Source organism: Chelonia mydas, chromosome 8, assembly GCF_015237465.2.
Source record: "Chelonia mydas isolate rCheMyd1 chromosome 8, rCheMyd1.pri.v2, whole genome shotgun sequence".
Lineage (NCBI taxonomy): Eukaryota > Metazoa > Chordata > Testudines > Cheloniidae > Chelonia > Chelonia mydas.
This window is the reverse complement of record NC_057854.1, coordinates 103,222,519-103,239,197: the sequence shown is the minus strand read 5'-3', so window position 1 is coordinate 103,239,197 and position 16,679 is coordinate 103,222,519. Positions and strand designations below refer to the sequence as shown.

Here is a 16,679-nt window from a genome sequence, read left to right as displayed (position 1 = left end):
GCTCCCCTACCTCCACACAGCCATGTACACACTGCCCAAAACACCCCACCCCAAACATACATCGGGCGCACACACTGCCCTGCCACAAATGTGTCCCCACACACATGTGCATTCACTAAGGCTGCCCCCCCCGGCCTCCCCCCCCTGCAACCTGCAGAGATCCCCACACTCACCCCCCCCCCGGCTCCACACACACACACACACACACACACTCTCACGGGCCAGACGAAGAACGAGGCCGGGACACCAGCAGATCCGGGATAGACAATATATATTTTACTCTTTAAAAATAAACCTTCCAGCCCACGGCTAAGGGTCTGTACAAACTACAAAAATAAACCTTTCTTCTTTGTAATATAAATAATTTATATGGCATGGCCCGACTGGGGCCGGGGCACCGCGCGCCCCACCTGCCCCCTATGTCTCAGGGGGCGCCGGGGGCAGGCACGCCGCTTGGCGGCTCAGGGCAGTGGGTACCCCAGCTCCACGCCGTACTGACGGCTGAGTTACTTCCACCAGCCACACCCACTGGCCCAGGCGGGGACAATCGCTGAGAAGCTGCCGGTTGGACCAGGCCCCCGTCGCCGCCCTGGGCAAGGAACCCAAAGGCAAGCCCCAGGCGGGGCTGATGGGGACCTTGGGGCCGGAGGGGGTTTTAAAGTGCCGGGGAACGGAGAGGCAAGGGCCAGCAACTCCACACCAACCCCCTGGGAGCCCAGCTGATCTCTGCCTGCCTCCAGCGAGTGGCCCCAGCCACAGGATCGGGGCCTGGCAGGCAGTGGGGGAAAAGCCCATCCTAGGGGGCAGGTTTCTGTTTTTCAAAGGCTCCCTGATCTGGCTGCAAGTGCCCAGGCGGGTGTGGGGTGTGTGTGTGTGGGGGGGGGGCCATGCAGGGGAGTTGTGCAATTGCACAAGGGTGTTTGGAATACACCCCTCCCCCACCAGTCAACTTCCATCGGGCAGCATCAAGGGACCCCATAAAGGGCGTCAGTGAGACATATGGGGTACCTAGGCCTTGGATGGGCTTGTATGGGGGAGCACATCCCGCTCCAATTTGCCCCAGATCCGCTTCCTGCCAGGACACACAGGAGGAGCCCTCACAGTTCGGTCTCACAGCCATTTACAAAGGAGGATGGGTAGCGTTGTCCCCATGGGGAAACTGAGGCAGGGAGGAAGGGAGTACTTTTCCCAAGGAGCGGGGAGAAGAACCCAGGTGTCCTGAGGCCCAGGCCAGCGCTCTATTCATTAGGCCCCGCTGGAGTCAGGATTTAGGTGTTAAAGTGAGAAAATGTCCTACTCTGTGAGCGAGAGTTTCCCTTTTCAGTAACTAGGGTCAGGGCCGTTCCCATCTCCCAGGGTCGGGGGGACACGGCTCCTGTTCCAGCCCCTCGCCTGAGTCCAGGGCGCCCCCTGGGCCAGAGCTCAGCCCCCTGCAGCAGGGGAAGGGAAGCTCCCCCCGACGCTCCCATCCCAGGCCAGGGAGGGGTCGGGTCTCCCCACTGGGGCCGGCATCTCATTCCCCTGTTGGGGGCGTTGCTGGGCCTCTTCCCAGACACAATTGCTCCCTGCCCCGGTCTCCTGGGGAGCCCCACGACTCAGTGCTGGGGGCAGGGCAGCAGGGCACGGCCCCGGCTCCTGCCCAAGGGATCCGCTAAGCACCCCCAGCCCCAGGGCATACGCATAACGGGCGGCTTCCTGCCCCTGCCAGTGCGGGGTGCAGAGCCCCGGGACAACCCGCTTGGGCAGGGACCTGACCTGGGAACACTGGAGTGGGGGACAGCTGGGGGGAGTGGGGAAAGGGAATGGCTGAGGGGCCAGCCCGTTCACACACACCTTGCATAGAAACCTTGATGCAGCGATTCCCCCAAAGGCTCAGCTGTGCCCCCAAGCCCGGGGCAGCCATCGCCTGCTGCGGGGCTCGGGGCGCTGCCAGGTGAGGTCAGGGCAGATCTCCGTCCCAGCGCGGAGCAATAATAATAAAATAAGAATAATTAATCACTGGGGAATAGCAGCAAATGCAGGGATGGCGGCAGCCCCGCTCCTGCCCCCGCCCGTGGGCACTGCCCCTGCTGGCAGCGCCAGGCGCAGGTCACCCGTCCAACAGCTCGCTCCAGCTCAGTGTTCAGCTGGCATCCACGCACGGGTGCCAGCGCTCGCCGCGTCTCTCCGCTCTGCCGCTCCCTGGGCACGGGAGCTGGAGCCGGCCGCACGGCAGGCCTCGGCTAGGAACCACGGCGCTTCCCGGGGCAACCTGTGCGGAGACACAAGACAGCCGGGTTAGCCGGATCCCCAACAGGGCTACAGCTCTGCTGGCTTCTCCAAGGCATCTGTCCGCAGGGGCCTCCCACACGCCACGAGCACCCGTGGAGTCGACACGCTCCGTGGCCCGCGTGTGCATGGGCAGGCGTGCACCCTGCGCATGTCCCTGTCTGCGGGCACGAGTGTGCAAGTCCGCTAGGTAGGTGCGGACATGCACTGTCTGTGCGTGCATCCACCCGGTGTGTACGTGTGGGCACCCTCTGTGTGTGCGAGCGGGCGTGCACCATGTCCCTGTCTGTGGGCACAAGTGCGCGAGCCCCCTGGGAGCGTGCGGACATGCACCGTCTGTGTGTGCGAGCGGGCGTGCACCGTGTCCCTGTCTGTGGGCACAAGCGTGCGAGCCCCCTGGGAGCATGCGGACATACACCGTCTGTGTGTGCGAGCGGGCGTGCACCGTGTCCCTGTCTGCGGGCACAAGCGTGCGAGCCCCCTGGGAGCGTGCAGACAGGCACCGTCTGTGTGTGCGAGCGGGTGTGCACCGTGTCCCTGTCTGTGGGCACAAGCGTGCGAGCCCCCTGGGAGCGTGCGGACATGCACCGTCTGTGTGTGCGAGCGGGCGTGCACCGTGTCCCTGTCTATGGGCACAAGCGTGCGAGCCCCCTGGGAGCGTGCAGACAGGCACCGTCTGTGTATATGTGTGTGGGGGGTTTACACAGCCGCTGCTTTGGCATCAAATTGCCTCGCAGCGCCCGGGTGCGCTAATGCGCAGGGAGTTTACCCCAAGGGGCAGTGCTGGCCCCAAGGTAACGCCAGGGGCGGCCGGGCGCTGGCCCTGCCTGGCAGGGTGGGGGGCAAAGGAGCCCCTGGCACAGGGCTCAGTCCCCGGGCTCACCTAGGGCCTCGCGGAGCCCTCTGCCCGTCCCGGGTGGTGTAGTGCGCGGCTCTCGGGTGTGGCCCAGCCGTGGGCGTTGCAGGCGGGCAGGCCGGGCTCCTCCGGGCAGTCCGACTCGCTGTCCTCGTAGCTCTCGTGGGTGTAACCCTGCAAGGAGCCTGGCAGGGGAGGGTGCAGGGCCAGCGTCACGGAGGCCGTGGCCATCACCGTGGCGTAGCTGCCGCTGTAGGCGGGGAGGGCAGTCCGCAGGGGCCGGGGGGCTCGGGGTGGGGCTGTCCTGGCTCCAGGGGGGCCGGGCCGGGGCAGTCTGTGCTGGGGCAAGTCCCTGAGATCCGGGCCGGCCAATGGGAGGGGGTCGCTGGCAGGCAGGGGCTGGTTGGTGCTCGGTGGCTCCTTCTTCCCCGGCGGCTCCTGGTTCTCCGGGTAGGTTTTCACCACCTGTGCAGGGCAGAGACTCCCGTGAGTCCAGTGGGCAAAGAAGGGGGCGGGGGGGCTGCTAACGGGGCAGCCAGAGTCCACACCCGGGGGGGGCCTGAGGACAAGAGCTCCCTCCGCTCCCCGGCACTCACAGACCGTCCAGCCAAGCCCTGGGTGCCACCCCCCGCCCCGCTCTAACCCCTACCACACGCTCCCTTCCAGAGCCCGGCGGGGGCACGGCCTGACAGAGCTCCGTGGGCGGGTGGGGCTGGCGCTGTCTGGCAGGGACTGAGCGGGACGGGCACCGCGCCTGCACTCACCGTGATGGTGGGGAAGCTGGGATTCTTGCCGGCCTGCACCAGGACCCGGGCTGGGGCGGGCGGCAGGATGTAGGCGCCGGGGTCGTAGGGCTGGGCGTGGGCCAGCCCCGAGCCCGCGGTGCTCTCCGAGTAGTACTCCGAGTTCGAGGAGTCCGCAAAGGCGCCAGGCCAGGCTGGGGGCGGCCGCATGTAGAAGCCGTGATGGCTGATGGGCGGGGGGATGGGCTCTGGTGACGGCAGGCGGCTGCCATTATCCACCGGGATGACCTGGGTGAGAGGAGGGCGCAGGGTGAGACGGGAAGGCAACGGGATGCCCAGAGGGTACAGGGAACCGGGCTGGGGGCACCATCAGAGCCAGGGCCGGCCCTTCTGAATGGGCTCCAGGCCTACACAGAGGCAGCTTTGGGAGAGGTGTCCCCGGTCCAGCTCAATGAAGCGTTAACTCTGAAACCTAATGGTGGTCACTTTAACCTCAGCACTGATCATTCTCCAAGAAACTCCTAGTTCCCATGGGCTTGTGGGTGGAGCCTGTGGGTGTGGGCGGAGCCAGTGTGAGGCACAGACCACTGTTTCCCCCTCCCCCCATCTGACCCTGGCACCCAGCAAGGCAGAGGCAGACTTGGGAATGAACCCAGGCATCCTGGTGGCCACGCCCCTCTTCAAGCACTAGGCTCCACTCCCTGCCAGGCCCCATTGCAGGGGGGCTGTGGCTCAGTGTGGGTGGGGGGCTCTCACCTCGGCCGGGGGCCCGATGACCGACAGCAGGACGGGCAGCAGCACCAGGCCATTCAGGAGGCCCAAGACGGTCAGGACGGTGAGCACGGCAAAGAAATACCTGGCAGAGGAGACGTGGTGAGAGGAGCCCAGCAGTGCCATGGGCACAGGGCATCCCAGCATGCTTTGCAAACAGAGCCCGCCCACCCCCTCAGCCCTGACAGGCAGGGTAGGAGCATCGCAGAGGCAAATGGGCCTGGGGGGCGTAGAGAACCCAGCACAGTGGGGCCTTGCGCCCCCCACCCCATGACCCCACCCTGCCCTGCTGCCCTAGCGCGGCCTCTCTGCCTGGCCTCCTAACACCGCTGCCCCCATGCATCCCTGCACGCTCACACACACCCATACATCCCCCCCGAACACACCCGCATGCACCTACAGCCCCAGGAACCCCTGCACGCTCGCACATGCCCCCCACACCCCTGCACGCTCACACACACCTATACATCCGCCCGAACACACCCGCATGCACCTACACCCCCAGGAACCCCTGCACGCTCGCACATGCCCCCCAACCCCTGCACGCTCACACACACCTATACATCCCCCCGAACACACCCGCATGCACCTATACCTCCAGGAACCCCTGCATGCTCGCACATGCCCCCCACACCCCTGCACGCTCACACACACCTATACATCCCCCCGAACACACCCGCATGCACCTACACCCCCAGGAACCCCTGCACGCTCGCACATGCCCCCCCCACACTCACGCACACCCATACATCCCCCCGAACACGCCCGCATGCACCTACACCCCCAGGAACCCCTGCACGCTCGCACATGCCCCCCACACCCCTGCACGCTCACACACACCATACATCCCCCCGGGCATACCTGCATGCACCCACACTTCTAAGCATGCCCATGTACACCCACACCTCCAGGCACCCCACAATGCTTACACACACCCCCACACACTGTTGCACACTTGCCCATGCCCACACCCCCCCCACATGCTCATCCATGCCCACCCCCCGAACGCTCACCCCCACCAGCCCCCCACACACCCCCACATGCTCATCCGCCCCCACGCCTGCACGCTTGCTCACACACACATTCCTGCACGCTCACCTACACGCGTGCGTGCACACCACCCCGGGCACCCTGCATGCTCACCCCTGCACACTCACCCATGTGCACACACCCCACACCCCTGCACACTCACCCACATGCACACCCATCCCTGGGCACCCCTCCACACGTGCCCATGCCCACACCCACTCCTGGGCACCCCCGGGCCCCCTGTATCTACACCCAGGGCTGAGCTAAAGAGCTGCTCTGGCCTCCCCCGCGCTGGTACCGCAGGATGAAGTCGAACTCGGAGCCGGCCAGCATGAGCAGGCCCAGCAGCGTGGAGAGCGCCCCGTCCAGCACGGGCGCCAGCGTGTGCTCCAGGGCCAGGGCCGAGCGCAGCGTCCGGCTGCCCATGGCCGTCAGGAACCCCTGTGGGAGGACACACGGCTCAGCTCTGGGCCGGGGCGGGCGGGGAGACGGACTGACCCTGCCCCTCCCGCCCGGGGCCGGCCGGACAGACTGACCCTGCCCCTCCCCCCTGGGACCAGACAGACTGACCCTGCCCCTCCCGCCCGGGGCCGGACCGACTGACCCTGCCCCTCCCGCCCGGGGCCGGCCGGACAGACTGACCCTGCCCCTCCCCCCTGGGGCCGGACGGACAGACTGACCCTGCCCCTCCCCCTTGGGACCAGACGGACTGACCCTGCCCCTCCCCTCTGGGGCCGGCCGGACAGACTGACCCTGCCCGTCCCGCCCGGGGCCGGATGGACAGACTGACCCTGCCCCTCCCCCCTGGGGCCGGACGGACAGACTGACCCTGCCCCTCCCGCCCGGGGCCGGACGGACAGACTGACCCTGCCCCTCCCGCCCGGGGCCGGACGGACAGACTGACCCTGACCCTCCCGCCCGGGGCCGGATGGACAGACTGACCCTGCTCCTCCCCGCTGGGGCCGGACGGACAGACTGACCCTGCCCCTCCCCCCTGGGACCGGACGGACTGACACTGCTCCTCCCCCCTGGGGCCGGATGGACAGACTGCCCCTGCCCCTCCCCAACCCCTCCCAGGGCCAGCAGGACAGACTGCCCCTGCCCCTCTCCCCTGGGGCCTGGGCTGGCTGGACACCCCCAGGCTGGGGGGCTCAGGGGGACGGTGCTCAGTAGGGGGCGATGCCAGAACAGGTGCTGCCCTGGCCCAAATGGGCTTCCCCCCACCTCGTGGGGCTGAGCTGGGGGTGGTGGCTCAGCCTCCCCCAGGGGGCCTAGCCCTGCTGGCCCAGGCTCTGCCCACCCGTGGGCGAGCGGCACCGACTCACCAGGGCCACGTGGACGGTGAACTCGACGCCGATGCCCACCGAGGCGATGAGGATCACGGCCGGGATGGCGCTCAGCTTGATGCCCATCAGCCCCATGATCCCGAAGAGTTCCACCGTCATCATGGCCAGCACGGCCACCTGCCGGGCACGGGGGAGAGTCAGTCAGAGAGCAGGGCCCGCCCCACGGCCCTGCCCCACTGCATCGGCCCCACGGCGCTGCCCCACTGCATCCGCTCCACTGCCCTGCCCCACTGCATCCGCCCCACGGCGCTGCCCCACTGCATCCGCCCCACTGCGCTGCCCCACTGCATCCGCCCACGGCGCTGCCCCACGGCCCTGCCCCACTGCATCCGCCCCACGGCACTGCCCCACTGCATCCGCCGCACTGTATCCTCTCCATTGCACTGCCCCACTGCATCCGCCCCACGGCCCTGCCCCACTGCCCTGCCCCACTGCATCCGCTCCACTGCCCTGCCCCACTGCATCCGCCCCACGGCGCTGCCCCACTGCCCTGCCTCACTGTATCCACTCCACTGCCCTGCCCCACTGCACCTGCTGCAGCACTCTGCACCCTCCTGTCTGCCCCACTGCACTGCCCCATGGCAGCCACCCACTCTGCCCCACACAAGAGCCCAGATGCCAGGGCGATGGGTGCCCTATTGCTGTGAATGATACCAATTACAGACGCTTTGCCCAGCCACCCTGGGAAAGGGCACCATGGGTGTGTGAAGGGACATGCCGATGGGGAGGGCCTACCTCAAGCAGGGGGGCTGGTCTGGGGCGCCAGGTTGGGCGGGGGGTATTTGGAACGAACCCCCCCCAACCCCAATCGGATCCGCTCACCTGGGGCCCAGGGGTCAGCACTCGGGGCAGCAGAACCGACTGCAGGGTCAGGGCCTGAAAGCACCTGCCCTGGCGGGAGGCCCCCAGGCTGGGAGAGCGCCGGTGCCAGGGGGTGGAAGCCAGGCCAGGCCAGCCTGTCCTGGTCCGTTCTCCACCCTGGCCTTGGGAGCTCCCGGTCACCCCCTGGAGACACTCGGGAAGCACTGGACTGTGCTCCAGCCCCTGTGGGCGCTCGGGGGCACCTGGGGGCTGGGGGTCCATCCGCAAACAAGGCACCCCCGGTGAGGTCTCGAGTGACAGCTGCAGGGCCAGTGGGAAAGGCTGATGGGCCAGAGGGCAGGGCAGGGGACGTGCTGGCTGTGGGGTCCTGGAGATCCCGGGGGGCTGGGCGGCGTCTGGATCCCACCCCGTGGTGCTCCCCACCCCGTGCCCATCCCCGTGGCGTCTGGGCGCACTCACGATGATGCCGGCGGTCCAGGGGTTGAGCAGCAGCAGGGCACACGCCAGGAAGGTGCAGGCCAGCACGATGCTGATGGCCAGCAGGAACCAGCGGCGCAGGCCGATGTACTGCTCCCAGAAGAGGAAGGGGTAGCCGCTGGGGTAGCTGGCCACGCCGCGCTCCCGGGCCGCCTCCTCGCACACGGCCCGCACGCTCTCGATGGCCTCCACAAAGTCCGCGGTCTGGCGCAGGCCGCTCAGGTAGAAGGGGAACTGGGCGAACTCCAGGGGCTGGGCTGCGGGGACTGGGGGGGAGAGGGGGCAGTCAGAGGTCAGGCAGGGGGATTCCACGGCCCCTGCCCCCCGACACTGCCCCCTTCCTCCTCCCACGCCGGCGCCCGGGCCAGCCCAGTTGGGGGGCAACTCTGGAACGGGTCGCTCAGCACAGCCAGAGTGCCAGCTGGTGTGCCCGGCTGGACCCTGCGTGGCACACTGGCGTGGGGGAGGTGCCCGGCTGCACCCTGTGTGACGCTTGAGGGCGTGCCCGGCAGGACCCCGTGTGGGGCGCTGGCACGGCGGGGTGTGCCTGGCTGGATCCTGCATGGCGTGTGGGGGGCGTCTGCCTGGACCCTGTGTGGCATGTGGGGGGTATCTGGCAGGACCCCGTGTGGGGCGCTGGTGCAGGGGGGTGCCTGGCAGGACCTTGCGTGGTGCGCTGGCACGTGCCCAGTCTGCATGTGCCCACGTGTGCCCAGGCGTGCCCGCGGCTGCACTCACTTCGCAGGTTCTCGCCGGTGGCGTCGTACTTGTCGTGCATCCACTCGGGCGGCGGGGGGTAGAAGTTGGCATGGGAGGCGGCGACACCCAGCGGGTCGTTGCTCACCCACACGGTCAGGCAGATGTAGAAGGTCTCCGGGGGGATGATGCCGTTCTCGTCCACCAGCCGGCGCGTGGTGAGCTGCGGGGAGCAGACGGGCACGGGGTGAGCTGCGGCCAGGCCGGCTCAGAGGCGAGTTCAGGGCCACGCCAGGCTCTCGGGCGGAGCCGGGCACGGGGTGAGCTGCGGCCAGGCCGGCCCAGAGGCGAGTTCAGGGCCACGCCAGGCTCTCGGGCGGAGCCGGGCACGGGGTGAGCTGCGGCCAGGCCGGCTCAGAGGCGAGTTCAGGGCCACGCCAGGCTCTCGGGCGGGGCCGGGCACGGGGTGAGCTGCGGCCAGGCCGGCTCAGAGGCGAGTTCAGGGCCACGCCAGGCACTTGGGCGGGGCCGGGCACGGGGTGAGCTGCGGCCAGGCCGGCTCAGAGACGAGTTCAGGGCCACGCCAGGCTCTCGGCGGGGCCGGGCACGGGGTGAGCTGCGGCCAGGCCGGCTCAGAGATGAGTTCAGGGCCACGCCAGGCTCTCGGCGGGGCCGGGCACGGGGTGAGCTGCGGCCAGGCCGGCTCAGAGGCGAGTTCAGGGCCACGCCAGGCTCTCGGCGGGGCCGGGCACGGGGTGAGCTGCGGCCAGGCCGGCTCAGAGGCGAGTTCAGGGCCACGCCAGGCTCTCGGGCGGGGCCGGGCACGGGGTGAGCTGCGGCCAGGCCGGCTCAGAGGCGAGTTCAGGGCCACGCCAGGCTCTCGGCGGGGCCGGGCACGGGGTGAGCTGCGGCCAGGCCGGCTGAGAGACAAGTTCTGGGCCACGCCAGGCTCTCGGGCGGGGCCGGGCACGGGGTGAGCTGCGGCCAGGCCGGCTCAGAGGCGAGTTCAGGGCCACGCCAGGCTCTCGGGCGGGGCCGGGCACGGGGTGAGCTGCGGCCAGGCCGGCTCAGAGGCGAGTTCAGGGCCACGCCAGGCTCTCGGCGGGGCCGGGCACGGGGTGAGCTGCGGCCAGGCCGGCTCAGAGACGAGTTCAGGGCCACGCCAGGCTCTCGGGCGGGGCCGGGCACGGGGTGAGCTGCGGCCAGGCCGGCTCAGAGACGAGTTCAGGGCCACGCCAGGCTCTCGGGCGGGGCCGGGCACGGGGTGAGCTGCGGCCAGGCCGGCTCAGAGACGAGTTCAGGGCCACGCAGGCTCTCGGCGGGCCGGGCACGGGGTGAGCTGCGGCCAGGCCGGCTCAGAGGCGAGTTCAGGGCCACGCCAGGCTCTCGGGCGGGGCCGGGCACGGGGTGAGCTGCGGCCAGGCCGGCTCAGAGGCGAGTTCAGGGCCACGCCAGGCTCTCGGGCGGGGCCGGGCACGGGGAGAGCTGCGGCCAGGCCGGCTCAGAGGCGAGTTCAGGGCCACGCCAGGCTCTCGGGCGGGGCCGGGCACGGGGTGAGCTGCGGCCAGGCCGGCTCAGAGGCGAGTTCTGGGCCACGCCAGGCTCTCGGGCGGGGCCGGGCACGGGGTGAGCTGCGGCCAGGCCGGCTCAGAGGCGAGTTCAGGGCCACGCCAGGCTCTCAGCGGGGCCGGGCACGGGGTGAGCTGCGGCCAGGCCGGCTCAGAGGCGAGTTCAGGGCCACGCCAGGCTCTCGGGCGGGGCCGGGCACGGGGTGAGCTGCGGCCAGGCAGGCTCAGAGGCGAGTTCAGGGCCACGCCAGGCTCTCGGGCGGGGCCGGGCACGGGGTGAGCTGCGGCCAGGCCGGCTCAGAGGCGAGTTCAGGGCCACGCCAGGCTCTCGGGCGGGGCCGGGCACGGGGTGAGCTGCGGCCAGGCCGGCTCAGAGGCGAGTTCAGGGCCACGCCAGGCTCTCGGCGGGGCCGGGCAACGGGGTGAGCTGCGGCCAGGCCGGCTCAGAGACGAGTTCTGGGCCACGCCAGGCTCTCGGGCGGGGCCGGGCACGGGGTGAGCTGCGGCCAGGCCGGCTCAGAGGCGAGTTCAGGGCCACGCCAGGCTCTCGGGCGGGGCCGGGCACGGGGTGAGCTGCGGCCAGGCCGGCTGAGAGACAAGTTCTGGGCCACGCCAGGCTCTCGGGCGGGGCCGGGCACGGGGTGAGCTGCGGCCAGGCCGGCTCAGAGGCGAGTTCAGGGCCACGCCAGGCTCTCGGCGGGGCCGGGCACGGGGTGAGCTGCGGCCAGGCCGGCTCAGAGACGAGTTCAGGGCCACGCCAGGCTCTCGGCGGGGCCGGGCACGGGGTGAGCTGCGGCCAGGCCGGCTCAGAGGCGAGTTCAGGGCCACGCCAGGCTCTCGGCCGGGGCGGGCACGGGGTGAGCTGCGGCCAGGCCGGCTCAGAGGCGAGTTCAGGGCCACGCCAGGCTCTCGGGCGGGGCCGGGCACGGGGTGAGCTGCGGCCAGGCCGGCTCAGAGGCGAGTTCAGGGCCACGCCAGGCTCTCGGCGGGGCCGGGCACGGGGTGAGCTGCGGCCAGGCCGGCTCAGAGGCGAGTTCAGGGCCACGCCAGGCTCTCGGGCGGGGCCGGGCACGGGGTGAGCTGCGGCCAGGCCGGCTCAGAGGCGAGTTCAGGGCCACGCCAGGCTCTCGGCGGGGCCGGGGCACGGGGTGAGCTGCGGCCAGGCCGGCTCAGAGGCGAGTTCAGGGCCACGCCAGGCTCTCGGGCGGGGCCGGGCACGGGGTGAGCTGCGGCCAGGCCGGCTCAGAGGCGAGTTCAGGGCCACGCCAGGCTCTCGGCGGGGCCGGGCACGGGGTGAGCTGCGGCCAGGCCGGCTCAGAGACGAGTTCAGGGCCACGCCAGGCTCTCGGCGGGGCCGGGCACGGGGTGAGCTGCGGCCAGGCCGGCTCAGAGACGAGTTCAGGGCCACGCCAGGCTCTCGGGCGGGGCCGGGCACGGGGTGAGCTGCGGCCAGGCCGGCTCAGAGATGAGTTCAGGGCCACGCCAGGCTCTCGGCGGGGCCGGGCACGGGGTGAGCTGCGGCCAGGCCGGCTCAGAGGCGAGTTCAGGGCCACGCCAGGCTCTCGGGCGGGGCCGGGCACGGGTGAGCTGCGGCCAGGCCGGCTCAGAGGCGAGTTCAGGGCCACGCCAGGCTCTCGGGCGGGGCCGGGCACGGGGTGAGCTGCGGCCAGGCCGGCTCAGAGGCGAGTTCGGGGCAACGCCAGGCTCTCGGCGGGGCCGGGCACGGGGTGAGCTGCGGCCAAGGCCGGCTCAGAGACAAGTTCTGGGCCACGCCAGGCTCTCGGGCGGGGCCGGGCACGGGGTGAGCTGCGGCCAGGCCGGCTCAGAGGCGAGTTCAGGGCCACGCCAGGCTCTCGGCGGGGCCGGGCACGGGGTGAGCTGCGGCCAGGCCGGCTCAGAGACAAGTTCAGGGCCACGCCAGGCTCTCGGGCGGGGCCGGGCACGGGGTGAGCTGCGGCCAGGCCGGCTCAGAGGCGAGTTCAGGGCCACGCCAGGCTCTTGGCGGGGCCGGGCACGGGGTGAGCTGCGGCCAGGCCGGCTCAGAGACGAGATCAGGGCCACGCCAGGCTCTCGGTGGGGCCGGGCACGGGGTGAGCTGCGGCCAGGCCGGCTCAGAGACGAGATCAGGGCCACGCCAGGCTCTCGGTGGGGCCGGGCACGGGGTGAGCTGCGGCCAGGCCGGCTCAGAGGCGAGTTCAGGGCCACGCCAGGCTCTTGGCGGGGCCGGGCACGGGGTGAGCTGCGGCCAGGCCGGCTCAGAGACGAGATCAGGGCCACGCCAGGCTCTCGGTGGGGCCGGGCACGGGGTGAGCTGCGGCCAGGCTGGCTCAGAGATGAGTTCAGGGCCACGCCAGGCTCTTGGGCAGGGCCGGGCACGGGCCGGCTCACCTGATTGTAGTTGAACGGCTCCTTCTTGTCGCCCGTCTGGATGAGCAGCTTGTAGGCCAGCGCGCCGTCCTCGGAGCCGTTCCGGTAGCTGTCGCGGGTGATGCGCCCGGCCTGCCACTCCTTGTCGAAGGCGGCCTGCAGGCCTGGGGACAGAGTGCAGGGCTTATAGGGACGGACGGAGACCTCCCCACGCTGCATGGCCCTTCCCAGCCACGGGACAGCGAAGCCGGATGGGCAGGGCTGTGCCCTCGGGGCAGGGCTGCCCGTCCTGTCTGGCTGAGCTGGCCCCTGGGCACCTCCATGCCCACCCCCTGCTCCTGCTCCGTAACCTGAGCGAGTGCTGCCCAGAGCCATGGCCGCAGCAGGGCAGAGCGGGCACGGGACGGGTGGGCCCGTGTGCAAGAGAGGCGCTGTCCACATGCGGGCCCCAGGCTGCGGCCACGGGGCACAGAACTCTGGTGTGAGAGCCCAGGCCTGGGTGCGTGACAGCCTACATGCAGGTACCATGGCTGCTCCCCCCAGATTTAGAGACACGCGGGGACAGGTTATCCAAACCATGCCAGCCAAACCCATGGGCCGGCAGCAGGACCCCACCAAGCCCAGGGGCTGGCCCTGCTCTGGGTGCCCCCTCCTGGCCCGTCCTACTGATGCTCTCGTTTCCCGTCACCAGCTCATCTGCAGGTGGGACCGGCGATGCAGAGAGGGGATGGCGGGGCGGACAGGGACAGATGGAGGTTGGCAGGGACACGCAGGGCAGACGGGCGCAGGTGGAGGCCAGTGAGGGCACATGGAGGCCGGCAGGGGCATGCAGGGCAGGCGGGGGCAGGCGGAGGCTGGCAGGGGGCCCACAGGACAGGCGGGGGCCGGCAGGGGTCACACAGGGCAGGCGGGGACAGGCGGAGGCCGGCAGGGGGCACACAGGGCAGGCGGGGACAGGCAGGGGTCACACAGGGCAGGCGGGGGCAGGCGGAGGCCGGCAGGGGGCACACAGGGCAGGCGGGGGCAGGCGGGGGCCAGCCGGGCAGGTGGGGGCAGGCAGGGCAGGCGGAGGCTGGCAGGGGGCACACAGGGCAGGCGGGGGCAGGCAGGGCAGGCGGAGGCTGGCATAGGGTCAGGCAGGGCAGGCGGGGGCCAGCCGGGCAGGCGGAGACTGGCATCGGGGCAGGCAGGGCAGGCGGAGGCCGGCAGGGGGCACATAGGGCAGGCGGGGGCCAGCCAGGCAGGCGGAGGCTGGCATCGGGGCAGGCAGGGCAGGCGGGGGCCAGCCGGGCCCTCACCTCGCAGCCAGTCCTGGAAGTAGTGCAGCCACATCTTGGGCGGCTGGCGGGCGCGGTCGCGCACCACGTGTGGCAGGCCGCCCAGGGCCCGGTGCAGGCCGTACAGCGCCTCCTGCGAGCTGGGGTAGTGGAAGCCGCCCTGGGTGGCGATGAAGACGTGGTAGAAGGAGAAGTACTTGGCCTGGGTGCGATGAAGGCATGCTCCTTGGTGCCCCGCGGCACGATGGTCCGTCAGGTACAGCCCGTCGTGCACCAGCGTGGTGCCGTACAGGGTGAGCCCCAGCAGCGCCAGGAACAGCAGCACCACGATGCCCTGGGGACGGGGAGCCTGTCAGTCTGTGCCGGGCACCCCCTGGGCAGGGCAGAGCCACCCCGGCACAGACCCCCCGCCCTGCCCGGGCACCAGGCCCTGCCCTGCCGCACAGGCCCACAGCAAGCAGTGGGCACCCAGCTCCCCCCAGAGTGCCAGGGAGCCTCCCAACCCCAGTGGCCAGGGTCCTCATGCCAGCTCTCAGGGCGCCCTCCCAGTGTGCCACAGTGCCAGGGAGTCACCCCAGCACCTCCCCCATGCCCGGGTGCCCCCCAAACCCCCAGCGGCAGGGAGCCCCCCAGCATTCCCCTGCCGAGCCTGGGAGTTAGCCCCAGTCCCCAAGCTCCCCAGCACGGCCAGCGTCCGCCTCCAGCCCCCCCACCTTGCACCGCTCCCCAGGGGGATGAGGGCCGACGTGAGCCGGGGGCGGCAGGCCCAGCCCCCCTACCTTGGTCTGGGTTTGCAGCAGGAGGGGGGCGTACTTCTCCCTGGCGAAGTCGGCCAGATTCCAGCGGCACAGGGGCAGTGGCCCGCACTCCCGGCCCCCCTTGGCCCCGTCCAGCAGGTCGCGGGTGGAGCTGGCCGGGGCGAAGAGCTGGGAGCCCAGCGGGTCGGCGGGGGACAGCGGCACGGCGGGCGCGGTGCAGACCTGGGCGGTGGGTGGCAGGATGGTGACAATGTGCCGGCCCGAGGGGTCGCAGCAGGTGAAGGCCTGCACCGTGGTGGTGATCTGGGTGCGGGTGGCCACGGCCGGGTGCCCGTAGGGTGAGGGTGGGAGGCATGGTTCTCGTTGGGCGTCGGCGAACTCCTGCGGCTGGATCTGGATGACGCGGAGGAGCACGGGCTGGGGGAGGAGGACCGGGGACGTTCAGTGAGATGTGATAGGCGCCCCTCTGCCCACGGCACGGCTCCCTGGTGGTCCCGCCCCACGCTGGCATGCGCCCCTGCTGGGGCACAGCACCGCCCCCGCTTAGGCAGGGAGTGGGATTCTCCCTGGAGCGACCCCTCCTGGCCGCCCCAAGAAGGCACCCAGCTGTGCTCAAGCCGGGGGGCAAGGCCCCAGCACCTCTGAGCCACTGCTTAGCCCTGCCAGCTGGCCCCGATTCTGGCGCGGCAGAGGATCCGCACAGGGGCTGACTGCGGCTCAGGCTTGGGCCCAGCTGTGCCAGGCACGTGGGCTCTGCTGCCTATCGCCCCCCTCCCGGAGCTGGCACGGGCCCGGCTCTGCCCTGGGTGTCCCCAGCCCCATCCCAGAGCACAGCACGGGCCCAGCTCTGCCCTGGGCCCCCCCCGGACCCTCTCCCGGAGCACGGCACGGGCCCGGCTCTGCCCTGGGCCCCCCCAGACCCTCTCCCGGAGCACGGCACGGGCCTGGCTCTGCCCTGGTCCCCCCCCAGACCCTCTCCCGGAGCACGGCATGGGCCTGCTCTGCCCTGGGCCCCCCCCCCCCGACTCTCTCCTCGGAGCACGACACGGGCCCTGGCTCTGCCCTGGGCCCCCCCGGAACCCTCTCCCGGAGCATGGCACGGGCCCGGTTCTGCCCTGGGCCCCCCTGGACCCTCTCCCGAGCATGGCACGGGCCCGGCTCTGCCCCTATGCCTCCCCTGGCCCCCCTCCCGGAGCACGGCACGGGCCCGGCTCTGCCCTGGTCCCCGCCGGACCCTCTCCCGGAGCATGGCACGGGCATGCCTCTGCCCTGGCCCCCCCCCCGACCCTCTCCCGGAGCATGGCACGGGCCTGGCTCTGCCCTGGGCGACCCCGGCCCCCTCCCGAGCATGGCACGGGCCTGGTTCTGCCTCTGGCCCCCCCTCTCCCGACCCTCTCCCGGAGCACGGCACGGGCCTGGCTCTGCCCTGCGTGCCGCACCTGTAGAACAGCAGAGGACGTCGAGCCGCTGGTCCTGGCGCCGGTGCAGGTCCAGGCTCAGGATGGCCGGGAAGATGAGCAGCACCATGGCGAAGTTAAACACCACGACCACTTCAGCGCGTGCGGCGTTCGGGGACACGGGGCTGCAGAGCTCAGGCCACGGTTCGAGGGGCGGTTAAACCCGGCTCCCACCCTGCCGGTGAGCCAGGGTCTGCGTGTCCGACACCGCGTGTGGGACCATGTCACACTCGGTCAGTTACAG

The 16,679-nt window shown here is 70.9% G+C and overlaps 1 protein-coding gene across 1 annotated transcript in view; it reads right to left on the bottom strand.

Annotated features, from left to right (window-relative positions):
* Positions 1-254: 254 nt before the first annotated feature.
* PTCH2 (patched 2) overlaps positions 255-16,679 on the bottom strand; it is a 56,771-nt gene continuing 40,346 nt past the window's right edge. The window contains exons 16-24 of the mRNA XM_037906679.2: positions 12,965-13,107; positions 9,051-9,231; positions 8,295-8,578; positions 6,993-7,130; positions 5,966-6,108; positions 4,624-4,723; positions 3,889-4,155; positions 3,152-3,589; positions 255-2,251 (exon numbers count right to left, since the gene is read on the bottom strand). Of these exons, the coding sequence (XP_037762607.1) occupies positions 3,152-3,589; positions 3,889-4,155; positions 4,624-4,723; positions 5,966-6,108; positions 6,993-7,130; positions 8,295-8,578; positions 9,051-9,231; positions 12,965-13,107 (1,694 nt within the window). The 3' untranslated portion in view covers positions 255-2,251. The remainder of the gene's footprint in view (positions 2,252-3,151; positions 3,590-3,888; positions 4,156-4,623; positions 4,724-5,965; positions 6,109-6,992; positions 7,131-8,294; positions 8,579-9,050; positions 9,232-12,964; positions 13,108-16,679) is intronic.